The sequence below is a fragment of the Perca fluviatilis genome, chromosome 20, assembly GCF_010015445.1.
Source record: "Perca fluviatilis chromosome 20, GENO_Pfluv_1.0, whole genome shotgun sequence".
Classification (NCBI taxonomy): domain Eukaryota; kingdom Metazoa; phylum Chordata; class Actinopteri; order Perciformes; family Percidae; genus Perca; species Perca fluviatilis.
In genome coordinates this window covers 30,825,306-30,837,624 of record NC_053131.1, presented here as the reverse complement: position 1 = coordinate 30,837,624, position 12,319 = coordinate 30,825,306, and the positions used below count along the sequence as shown (strand labels likewise).

Here is a 12,319-nt window from a genome sequence, read left to right as displayed (position 1 = left end):
CCGAGTAAATATTTAACATTATTCAGCAGCTTATAGGCTTATAAGGTTAATTCATCATACATCTTGTTTTAGTTTCAGTCTTGTCTCTCCCTCCCCCTCTCTCTCTCTCTCTCTCTCTCTCTCTCTCTCTCAATTTTAATTTCAATTTGCTTTATTGGCTTGACAAAACCTAGGATACATCTGTGTTGCCAAAGCATAGAAAAACAATAACAGTACAAGTAAATACATGTGTATGCTATTTATATATTTCTGTCTGTTACTTATTTAATTCTTTAAAAATGAAACAGTGAAAACACATCAGTAGATATATGTTGTTATGCACGTTTCCTGACATTAGACATTTCCGTGACATTTAGTGAGCTTAATTGACATTGACAATGGCATTAATTGTTGCCAACAGCACAACATTTTAAACAGACAAAACAAGCATTATATTGTTTTATTTACATTCAATCAAATAGTCCAAATGTCTTACACAGTTGAGCAAGTCGTTCACAATACAAAACAGGTTTTGGACACATTTGGAAAACATTCACTCCTCAGAAAGAAGCATCTTGATCCTGCCTTGGATGCAGGCAGTCTTAAAGCTATAGTGCATAGTTCCTGTGTCCCCCATAAGGAATTCTAAGTAATGACGCAGTTGCTAGTAGCCAAGGAGGACACGGAGGAATAAAAAAAAACATGTTGGACTCTTCAGAAGAGGTCATTATCTTCACTCGATTTTCTGCACGCGAAAGTCGCCGGACGACACCAGTTTCTGAACATAGTGATACTGGGAAATACAGAGAAAGAGTTTTAAAGACGGATAAGTGGATCTAACGCTGACTTGAAGAGGTCTCAAAATGCACCCAGGTGAGTTCTGTTCACAATCAAACCCAGGGCATCATACTCATTGGCAAAATAAGCAGCAACGCAAAAATTCCTCAGCTTTTTCACCAACACACGCAGAGAACTTTACATAACGCCAAGGCCCTGCCCTTTTTGGGGGGATAGAAAACTGAAGCTCCTGCTCCGGGATTTGAAACCAATTTGACATAGCGGCCAAACAATGGAATTACAACTTCCGTGTCCGTCACGTGGTGCCATTGGGGCCAAAAATATTTTTACATGGCGAAAGAGAAGTTTGTAAGTCACTCTCAGAATTTGATCCGTTCGGTCCGATAACATTTGGAAAGTCTAGAAGAGCCGCACAAATAAATAATTTAATCCCCATTTAAGTTAGCAAAGCGCTAAACCGGAGGTAGCCGGCCTGGCCGGCGGGGGTCTCTAGTGCGCCTGCTTTACGGACGAATGCAAGTTGATGTTTTTTGGCTTTATTCGCCACTGAGCAACTCTCATAGGAATGAACGGGGCTCCGCCTCGAACGCTGTGGATCAGTGACCCACTCAATGGCCGCCTATTGGTTATCTGGCCATCTATACATATTTGATTGAAACGCTAGGTAGCGTTAGACGCTTGATGTCTGGTCTGTGGACAGGCTACAGCTGCTGGTGAACAAGCCTTGTTAGGGGACTGTAATTCTTATAAGTAACACACCTGGACTTTTGTATATACTCGTATCAACTGATAATACTGATCCTTGGTTAAGAACCGTCCACACCAAGAACTATAACAATAAATATATTCCTAGACGGCATTACAACGATTTTGCAAAGTGAATCAATGTTTATATAGCAACGTTGTTCTTTTCAAAGTCGTACCATTTAACATGGGTAAATGAAAGTTGTGCCGCAATGTTCAATCACTGTGTGAATTTGGTTAAAATTTTGCAAAGCCAATCGACGTCGATATAGCGGCGTTGTTCAAACGTCTTACTTTTAACATTACATAAACTATAGATTGAGTGTTCTTTTCATTCTACACTGTACACAGTTATGCGTAGTAATACATAGTTTGCAAATGGATCAACATATTCTCAACTCTCCCTGATTCATGGGATTTTCACCTTATATGCATTGTATTGCTTGAAAAATAGTTCTAACTCAAATGAATGGTGGAGTCCACACCCCAACAATAACGACGGCAGTTGGGATCAGTTTCAGAGCAATTTGAAAAAGAAAAAACAAACACTGACCGCCAATCAAAATCCATCTGAACTCTGAGTAGAATCGTTCATCCGTGAGGACGCTCACATCGTTTTCGTATTAGCTAATGTTCTTGGTGTGGACGTCCCTCTAGAGAAAAACAATTATAATTAATATTCTTTTTTATATGCAATCCACCCCAAAAACAAAAAAGTGTTTGGTTCAAAATGATTTGAAATATTAAAAATGAATACATCAACTTTAGTGCAATTAAAATGCAATTTCTGCAGGACACAATTGTGTAGATATTTACAAACTGTTGTTTAAAGTCACTTTAATATGACAGTTACTATATTATAGTTTCTTTATTTGGTAGGTTATAAATTTGATATTGACCAGTTCATGTTTTTAGAGGATGAACAGACAGATTTGCTTTTGTTTACAATTCTGAAAGAACTCACAAATGAACCAGAGGTGCAAACTAGTGCAAATATACTATAAGACGATAAGTTATCACATATCTGAGAACATATATGTCTTTTTGTTACTATTCTCTTTTCTCTTTTTTTAAAAAAAAACATGTATTATTAAAAGAACATAAAAACCCTAAAAACTGTATAATTATTATTCAATAATTATAAAAGAACAAAAAGGAACAGTGTTCTGCTTCATGTCAATACATTAAGATACATTCATGACGGTTCATAAATTACATTGTAACAGCTCCAGTGTCTGCTTTTCACTGTACTAACGAACACAACACATTCAAAGGGTAAAATGGTGTCCTGTTACTGGTTCAGTTTGGTTACGGGTCTCTCCCGGCTGATGTCCACCAAGTTACCTCTCCTCTGTCTCCTACGGTCCATTTTGGACAGATCCTTATCAAACACCTCTCCAGAGCGCAGAGCGGACACCAAGTCATCGAACTCACCGCCCTCCTCCTCTTCATTGGCTTTGGCTTTCCTCGCCTTCTGTTCCCTGTCTTTCTTCAGCTGGAAAGAAAGACACAGATCATGACGGGAGAGGATGGATGGATGCTGTACATGTATCCACGAAAAGAGGTGATCATCAGGCTTTGTATCCGTTTATATAAGCAGGGAAAAGGGGCGATGTCGACTGTCAGAAGTTGGTGTCAAATATTTTCAATATTTTTCTAATGACTGAGTGAAAAGGGTACAACACTTTTTGGTTACACTTAACTTGAAGCTACATAAGAGTGACATGACACTGTCATGAACGTGTCATAAATGGTTATGACATAACGCTTCTTTTAGTTAAGCGTCATTCAGTTTTTGTCATGACAAGTTATGGTTAGGGTTAGAGTTAGAGTTAGGGTTCATGTGTCATACTGTGACATGTCACTCTTATGTAGATACCTTCAAGTAAAGTGTTACCCACTTTTTTTATTCATCTAACAACTGCAACCATGCCTGCAACGCATTCTCATCAACGGGTTCGTGTGATATCGTCTGAAAATTTCGTAGGTTCCAATTTGTTTGATATCCCAAGAAATTAGGCGACCGCCGCGGTCTTTACAGTTAAATTTAGCCGGCAAGTGGTTACTTTCAGCCGCATACCAGTTACCATGAGGTGCCAGTTGTTTCAGGGCCCGTTGCTAGTTGAGCCGACAAAAGGTCACTGGGAGCCGGCTACAGGGCGCCGCGAGCAGCTGCAAGATGACTGTCCGATCGGGGGCTGTGGCAGTTGAGTTTAGCCGACAAAAAGTGAGCGTCATGCGGCGGCGACAGTTATTATTATTACTATTTATTATTAGTTATTTTTAGGCACCAAAAACGACTAGTTAAGTTTAGGGAAAAGGTCGTGGTTTGGATTAAAACACTCCCAATGAATGAACACGCGTTACCCGGGTGAAAGTCTTTTGTTTTCCCCAGGTAAGCGAACTCTGCTCACCGGCTTGAAAGCGTGTTTTTTATACGACCCACCTCCCTACGCGGTCCTCAGCGTTCTTACAGGAGCAGTACATGTGGGGCATACAGCAAGAAATACATGGCATACATACAAATTACAGTGCTTAACTTTTACTTCCGTAGTTATATGTAGGAATGGGTCATCTCTCTCTTATCTGAGCTGATAATGTCTTCTAACCTGTGCCTCCATGAGTGCCCGTCTCTCCTCTTCTTCCTTGCGTCTGGCCATGTTCTCGTTGTCCTGCTCGGCCTCTGAGAAAGCTGTGAGGAAAGTGTCGAAGATCCCAAAGAACGTATCCGGCTGCAGGTTGGACGGGTCTTCTCCAAAATGTCTCAGTGCCTTTTCAAACTTTAAGAAGAGAAAGAATATCTTTATTCTTTTAAAATAGTAAATGGGCCATGGCAATAAAGTGGCTTAGAGTTAAAACATTATAAAAAGTAACTGACAGTAATTTAAATAGTGTATATAACTTTGATGTGAAATGCAGTATTAAAACCTAAACAGAAGTTATCTCAGGACACTTTACAGATAGAGTAGGTCTAGACCACACTCTATAATTTACAGAGACCCAACAATACCCCCCAAAAGCAAGCATTTGGTGCGACCTTGCTACTTTAGCCCAGATGATTCCCAGTTTAGGATCAATTAAGTCATCCATACATATATCCATTTATCCATATACACATCCATATATCCATTCATCCATATATCCATGATCCATATATCTGTCCTTCCATATATCCATCCATATATCCATCCATTATATATCAATCCATCCATCAATATATCCATCCATATATATTGTATATCCATCCCTATATACAGTATATATCCATATATATATATAAATATATCCATCCATCCATCCATCCATCCATTCATCCATCCATCCATCCGTCCATGCTCTTGACCTAATGATGGTGGTGGAGAGCATTGTCTAACACATCATTCAAAATCTCCCATAGATGTTTAATTACTGAGTGAATTTACAGCTTGAGACTGCTTAGTCTTGTGATGGTGCAGAAAATGCGACAAAGGGAACGTGAATAACATAATAAATGTCATCTGTTGGCCACTCACCACTTCTTTGGCCTCACTGAGAGACTCCTCTACATCAGAGAAGCTGAAGGAGGCCACAGTGATGAACTGACTGACCACAGGGACAAACTTATCGGCAGGACTCCGAGAGGATTGACCCTGCTGGTACTGTAGCTCCTGGACACAGAGAGACAGACACATTGATTTGAATATTTTTTTCATACATGTATCTTTTGCGCAGTCTTCACAACGGATTTACAGGTTGTCTGTCTATTAAACATGCTCAGATGATAATGAACAACTTTCAAAGCACTCTACTGAGCTCACTCACCGCCTCAACACTTTTTAGGCCAGATCTCAGATTGCCAATGTCCTTCTCCAACTCTGTCATACTGAATAGACGGGAGGAGAGGTAGAGAGACACAAGGCACATTTTTTAACTGCTTTTTGTTCAAATTTGGAGTTTTAGCTGGGGTAGAAACCGAACAATTTCTTGGGGCACAATCAGGTCAGTGAGTCTTGTTGTCACAGTGAGGTTGCCAGGTTTTGTACCGTCCCATTGATGCTGTAAAGAGCCTGTACACTTAGTTAAAAAGGTGGGATGGTTAAATAGACTGCTTCTAAATATGACTACAACAGGTTCACAATATTTTTTAAAACCAAATTATTTGAACAGACTTCATTGTGCCTGTATTACTTCAAAAATGTGTGTGTGTGTGTGTGTGTGTGTGTGTGTGTGTGTGTGTGTGTGTGTGTGTGTGTGTGTGTGTGTGTGTGTGTGTGTGCGTTTTCTTACTTGACTTTAGCAGCTTCTGGCACACTTTGCAGATCTTGGCTGAAAGCTGCCACCTTAGGGAACGTCTTTTTCACTACAGTGATCATGTAGTGGAGCAGAGTGACGTTTCTACAAAAACATACACACCACATAGTGAACATTTAACTTCACAGGTCCCTGGTTTTGTTAATGCTGGTTTTGCTTTTTTTAAAAGGCCTACGATGTACAGAGCCATGTTGTGAACTGCACCTGTCAGTGCTTGACTTGGTGTCAGCTATCTTGTTGAGACTGGACACTTGAAATCCGTAGGCGTTTCCCCGTTGTCCTTTGTTCATGTAGTTCCCGAAGGCCAGAACCACCTCTAGGAGCTGACGCAGCGTCCCGCTCTGTAGCAACTCCCTGGACGCAAGACTCAGAGCTGAAACCAAGGAGACAAGGAGGGAATGTCATATATGTTCACAGACAGCACTCAAACCAATACTGTAATAGTGAATATCTTATAATATGTTAAGCAGGGAATACAAAACAGACTTTAAAGAAACTTTAAGAGAGAAATGCATGCATCCATATTCATAACATCTACCTTAATTTCAAATGTAACACTCCTCTCAAACATTTTATGTGAACGAATGACCCTTAGGACTAGAAGAGTACCTTTGATTTTAGGTTTGACGTCAGCTACTCTTTCAGCAAACTTCTTCTTGAAGTAGAGAGACTGGAGCCTCTGTTGATAGTGGTTGATGCTGGGTGAAGACAGAAGTTATATGGCAAACCGTGAATGTCATTGGCAACTGTAGGGGGTGAAATATTTTGTACATCACATAATATAAATACCTATGTGATGAAACTAACAAACTTCTTTGCAGATCCTACATCAAATGTTTGTTTAGTTTAACCCTTAAATGCTTGCCTCAGGTCTTTGGCAACCTGCAACTTTATCGCACTCAGTCTGATTCATTCATTTTACTCAACTAAACTACCTGGTATTTCTCAAACCCCCCCTTCACCTCCTTTGTTCGTGACAGCTGGCGTGTAGCGTGTGCAGTTGATTTTGAAGAACTGCCCGATTGATTTTTGTTACGTACCCACTTAAAATTCACTGTTACTCCCTAATTCCTACTTGCGACGCAACATATTTCGTAACACATATATCGCGGATGAGCCTCCAAATATGTTATGCCCTGAATAGGAATTGAGTGTGTAATCGTGGATGTTAAGTGGGTTAAGAGAACAGAAAAATATGTAACAAAAATGTATCAGGCAGAACTTCAAAACCAAAATCAACTACACACGAGACATGCCAGGCGTCAAAAACAAAGAAGGAGAAGAGGGAGTCGTGGGGTCTCCTCCCTTCTTTATCGTACGTGACATATTTGGGGGCTCGTCCGGGATATACTGTATGCAGGGCTTTAAATTGACACCCGCCGGGTAACATTGTGAAGTTATTAGCCAATTTGGCCGGGGATGAATGAGCAAACAACACTGCATCTGTTTGAATCGGTCGGCTGCAGAAACAATGCGACAAGTCACTGTTGCCTGATTGGTCTGTTTTCCGCCAAAAAAATTCAGGCGGTTTTGTGTGTGTGTTTGGCTTGGAAATGTAATCTTTATCTTTACCACCTTTATCTTTATCTTTTAGTACTCATCCTACATTTCCCATGAACACTTTGTTGTGACGTGTGATACAACCGTTGGCTACGTGCCTGGTGTGCGTGGAATCGATTACGAGCTACGCTGAAACGGAGAAGACGAACAAAATGGCACAAAACAAACCAGAAGAGCTGAAATTTTGTTGTAAAGTTAGACAAACGTGTGGCTAGTGGAAAATCTGATTGGCTGGTAACTTAAAAATCTACTAACTATGTTGGCTGGTGATCAAAAAAGTAAATTTAAAGCCCTGACTGTATGTGTAAAGGAATGTGTTATTCCTAGGGACCTGAGTGAACACAGCAGACCTGGAGAAAAGAGGGAGGAGGTACACATACACATCAAAAAATACAAAACCCTAGGTAGGTGTGTGTGTGTGTGTGTGTGTGTGTGTGTGTGTGTGTGTGTGTGTGTGTGTGTGTGTGTGTGTGTGTGTGTGTACCTGCTCATGTCATAGAGGAAGCGGTCAGCTTTGGCCATACGTTCCAGCTCATGCTTGTGTTCTTCTAACAGCTCAATGTCACTCTTCTCAGGAACAAACTTCAGGAGCTTCACACAGACACATAAACACACAACAACTGTCAAATGTGCATTTCATTTCGAAAAGTTCTTGTATGTATTTATTTATCAGACATAAAAATAATAATAAAAATGTTTCAGTCAGAAACAGGCATCATAGTGGCTAAACTGATCCAATATTATCCCCAAATCTTAAAGTGAATTACGCTGCTAAAAGCGTCTACCATGGAACATGTAGTTTTATATCACATTATCAATATATTGTGATGAAGTACATCAGTACAAAAGCCAGTCACCTGACATTGTCTATGGGGAAAAATAAATTGGACTTTTACAGCTGGAACTCTCAACAGCTGACGTGGCCACTTTCTCCCAATATATTGATCAAAATGGAAATGGCCTTTCCATTGTGTTCTAAGATTGTGTTGTGTGCGTGTACCTGCTCCAGCATGTCTTTAGGTAAGTCTTCCTGTTCATCCATGGTCAGGATGGCATGGCGGATCTCCTCATTGGTCAGCCTCAGCCTGTAACACAGACACTGGGATGTTTGTTTTTGTGTGTTTTCTTTCTACTTTTTATTTTTTACATTTCAATGTTCTTTTATACAGCACCTTAGTGGTTTTTGTACAGTAATAGGGATAGGGATCTATCAGAGAGGAGTTTATTAAACTATAAAAGACGGATTAACTAGTTTCTGCTGCTGAGGCTTTTAAGTTCGACTGTAAGGAAATGGTTCAATCAACAACAAAAAGCCTGTTTTTGTTTTTTAATAACTTTTTTAATAACCTCTTTTTTCTTTCCTACTCCTCCCCAACAAAAAAAAAACCACCCCACCCACACCCCAAAATGTTACTGTTGAAAAAACAAATACCATGGCCACTTGGCCTTATAGACACCAAAAGTAGTAGTGCATTGAGGTTGCTCATAAAGTTGCAATTTATTGGCAGGAAATTCCCCTTAAACAGCCAACAATAAGGTAAATACCAAAGGTAAACAAAGGCAAGTTCATAATATCCAAGTTTACGATGATGTTTCACTTCAATATATAATGTGCCTGTAATTTATTGCTGTATCTATTCATTTAAAGTGCTCATATTATGATTTTTGGCTTTTTCCCTTTCCTTTACTGTGTCATATATCTTTTTTGTGCACATTATTTACAAAGTGAAAAAGCCCAAAGTCCCCCCCAAAGGGACTTAGCATCTCCAACAGAAAACCCTGTTCACCAACTGCTCCAAACAGCTCTATTGTAGTCCAGCCTTTACTTCAGAGACAAACGTGGTCACTTTGTAACACATGTTCTAATGCTCGCCTAGCTGCTAGCGTGGCACTCCCTCATACTCTGCTTCTGACTGGCTAGTAGTCCTTACCTAGGTACTGTCAGGGCACGCCCTCATACTCTGCTTCTGACTGGCTAGTAGTCCTTACCTAGCTACTGCGCATGTGTGACTCCCAACAAAGATGGAACAGAAGTGAGATGTCTCACACTGTAGCTAAAACAGAGAGCTCAACACACAGGGTAAAATGAGGAGCTGCAGCAATGTGCAGTACAACAAAAATATGGTGTATATTAAACAATGTAAACTTATTTTAATATAACCTCTAAAGACAATTATGAACCTGAAAATGAGCATAAAATGAGCATTTTAACTCCGATTCCCCTGGAAAACAACCCACATTTAGTTTTTTTCATTCATTCCTAACCCTTTCATCCACTGACCGTGAGAGCAGGATGTTACAGTTCTGTGCTCGGCGACCATCGATTACTGACAGTTCCTTGACCTTCTTAGCTAAAGCGAGGTCGTCCCCTGCCTCCTTCTGTTAATACACACAACAGAGTTAGAAGGCAAAAAGAATGCAATACAATATAGGCTATAGGCTAACATAAGACTGGGAACATTTGAATCATGACAAAATGATCATCTGAAGATAACCGTTTTGAAAAATAAACATTAATGCAACAAAATAGGATACTTTATTCATGAATAGATTGTTTCACTAAGGGGGCTTTCACACCTGCCTCATATAGTTCGGTTGGATCGCACTAGAGTTTGTTTTCCCCCTTGGTGCGGTTCGTTTGGGCAGATGTGAAGGCAGCAATTGCACTCGGATGCGCACCAAAACGTGGACCAAACAAACAAAACTGAACCAAGGGAAAAACGCTCCTCTACAAACTCATCAACTAATTTGGACTAGAGCAAACGAACTACAGGTGTGAAAACACCCCAAGAAGAGAGAAAATGCTGATAAACTCGAGTAAAGCATCTAAAAGAAAACGCACAGAAACCTTGCACACTGATTCTGAAGCGTAGTGATTAATCTTTTGCGAAGATGTTCGCAAAACAAAACAAAATGCGACGCTGATGTCGCTCTGCCTCTCTCTCCTTCTCCCTCATTTCATTCCTCGCTTCTCTCGTTGACAGGATTGTTGCGCTGCTCTCGCTCTCCGTCTCCATCACTACACTATTGCTCTCCTTTTTCTGTCTGCGTTCTCATCTTCCCGTCTTCCATGCTCCTCCTCATCATCATCCTGGATATTACCATCAAAACGTGAGGTCGGATTCCTTTTTTTAAACGTACGAATATTTCGGACTCAGTGTGCAAAGGAGTTTATTTGTGTTTTAAGCCCCCAATGTATCTAGGACTAAGATTAGGCAATGGTTATGGTTATGGTTAAGGTTAGGGTTAGACGCCTTGAAGTCAATGGTCGCACCGCTGCCTTGAAGTCAATTAGGCAATGGTTATGGTTAGGGTTAGATGCCTTGAAGTCAATGGTCGCAGCGCTGCCTGGAATGTGACGTTGGGTTGACTTAAAACACCATTGAGCGTGCAAGGAACCTTAAGTCTTCTCTTGTGTCACAGTGCATTGCTTGGACTTATGTTTGAATTAGTGTGAAGTCTGAATATCTGTGACACAATTAAAAGGCATATATGAATGGATGGATAGATGTGCCAAAGACACAAAGAATGAATGAAAATCAAGAGAGAAGGGCAGTGTTGCTGAAGTCATGGCAGGGATGTCAGGGTGTAATACTTGTGGTTTCTGGTAAGCTGAGAAGGTCCTCTGGAGCTCGTCCAAATCCAGGACTTTAAACACCTTGGCATCGTCGATCTCTTTCCATATGGTTCCATTTATCTTGTTCTGAAACAAACAAGAATGCAGTTTGCCAACATAATGTTAATTCAGGGTCCAATTGACATTTTTTTTTTCCAGAGATTTCAACTGCATCTCACAGCTGTTTACTCCCAATGGAGATTGCCAGCTGCTGTTTGGAGTTCGCTGATTAGAGGATCAGTCTGATGTTGTACTTTCTTACTGTCATTTAATTCCATGAAAAGACCAAAGGCTTTTTCCTAATTTCCAGTTTGTACATCCCTGATTCCTCTCCTCGCCTCCCGCAGTCAATCTTCGCCAGATAAAGCAGGGGATGCTTGTCAACCAGGACAGAAGTTTAGCAATGCTAACCATGGCGCTGTTTACATTAAAATAGACCGGAACCTGTTTTGGGGTGGTACTTTGGGTGTACTTTGACGCTCTCACTGTGTGTTTTCACTTCATCAAAGTTATAAAAATTACGGAGGTCCGCGTCTACTCGCCGCTAAAGGGTTGGGTATACTCGAGCACGACACCGTGCGGGGGCCGCCGTAGATGGTGCGCGCACTACGAGCATGCACGGAGACGTTTAACCTCAACGCATTGTTTGTTGCAGTATTCTCCGAAACACTAGGGGGCGTACAAACAAAATAATCTGTGAATAAGCAAGAAGTAGTAGAGAAGACAAAGAGACCAGAAGAAGTAGTAAAGAAGTAGTAGAGAAGACAAAGAGACCAGAAGTAAAGGAAAGCAGGCTGCCTGGCAACAGTAGTTAGGCGCACATAAATGGAGATTTATGCATTGACATAGAAGGTCCACGGTTGGAGTCCGACCTGTGATGGTTTCCTGGATGTCTTCCACGTCTCTCTCCCCTTTCATATCTAGCTGTCCATTAAAGTGGCAAATTGAATTGAAATTGAATTAAAAATGCCCAAAAATAATCTTAAAAACACCTGGCTTAAAACTCCACTAGATGACTCCCTTCAGAAGGGTTGAAAATCAGCAACCCCCCCCCCCCCTCAATGGTTGTGATTGGTGTAAAGCCCGTATCAGTGGTTGTGATTGGTGCCTCGATTTTGGGGACATTGGAAATGGGTTTCAATGGGCTCTTCGCCAGACTGACTTGCAGAGCAAATCTCAAATTTGCTGGAAGTTGGTCAGGGTTTACCCAGGCCACCACAGCTGGACCCTCTTGTTAGAAAACCGTCACGTCCGGTTTCAAAAAACCAAGATGGTGTCATCCGAATTGCCAAACTCGAGGCTTCAAAACAGCAGTTCACAAACCAACGGGTG

General features: G+C 40.9%; 1 protein-coding gene across 2 annotated transcripts in view; it reads right to left on the bottom strand.

Annotated features, from left to right (window-relative positions):
- Nucleotides 1-424: 424 nt before the first annotated feature.
- daam1a (dishevelled associated activator of morphogenesis 1a) overlaps nucleotides 425-12,319 on the bottom strand; it is a 30,929-nt gene continuing 19,034 nt past the window's right edge. For both annotated transcript variants that reach the window (XM_039785894.1, XM_039785893.1), the window contains 11 exons: nucleotides 10,967-11,074; nucleotides 9,653-9,750; nucleotides 8,372-8,456; nucleotides 7,856-7,962; nucleotides 6,421-6,509; nucleotides 6,016-6,184; nucleotides 5,788-5,895; nucleotides 5,323-5,383; nucleotides 5,034-5,168; nucleotides 4,131-4,301; nucleotides 425-3,016 (listed from right to left, as the gene is read on the bottom strand). In XM_039785894.1, coding sequence (XP_039641828.1) covers nucleotides 2,813-3,016; nucleotides 4,131-4,301; nucleotides 5,034-5,168; nucleotides 5,323-5,383; nucleotides 5,788-5,895; nucleotides 6,016-6,184; nucleotides 6,421-6,509; nucleotides 7,856-7,962; nucleotides 8,372-8,456; nucleotides 9,653-9,750; nucleotides 10,967-11,074 — 1,335 coding nt within the window. In that variant the 3' untranslated portion in view covers nucleotides 425-2,812. The remainder of the gene's footprint in view (nucleotides 3,017-4,130; nucleotides 4,302-5,033; nucleotides 5,169-5,322; nucleotides 5,384-5,787; nucleotides 5,896-6,015; nucleotides 6,185-6,420; nucleotides 6,510-7,855; nucleotides 7,963-8,371; nucleotides 8,457-9,652; nucleotides 9,751-10,966; nucleotides 11,075-12,319) is intronic.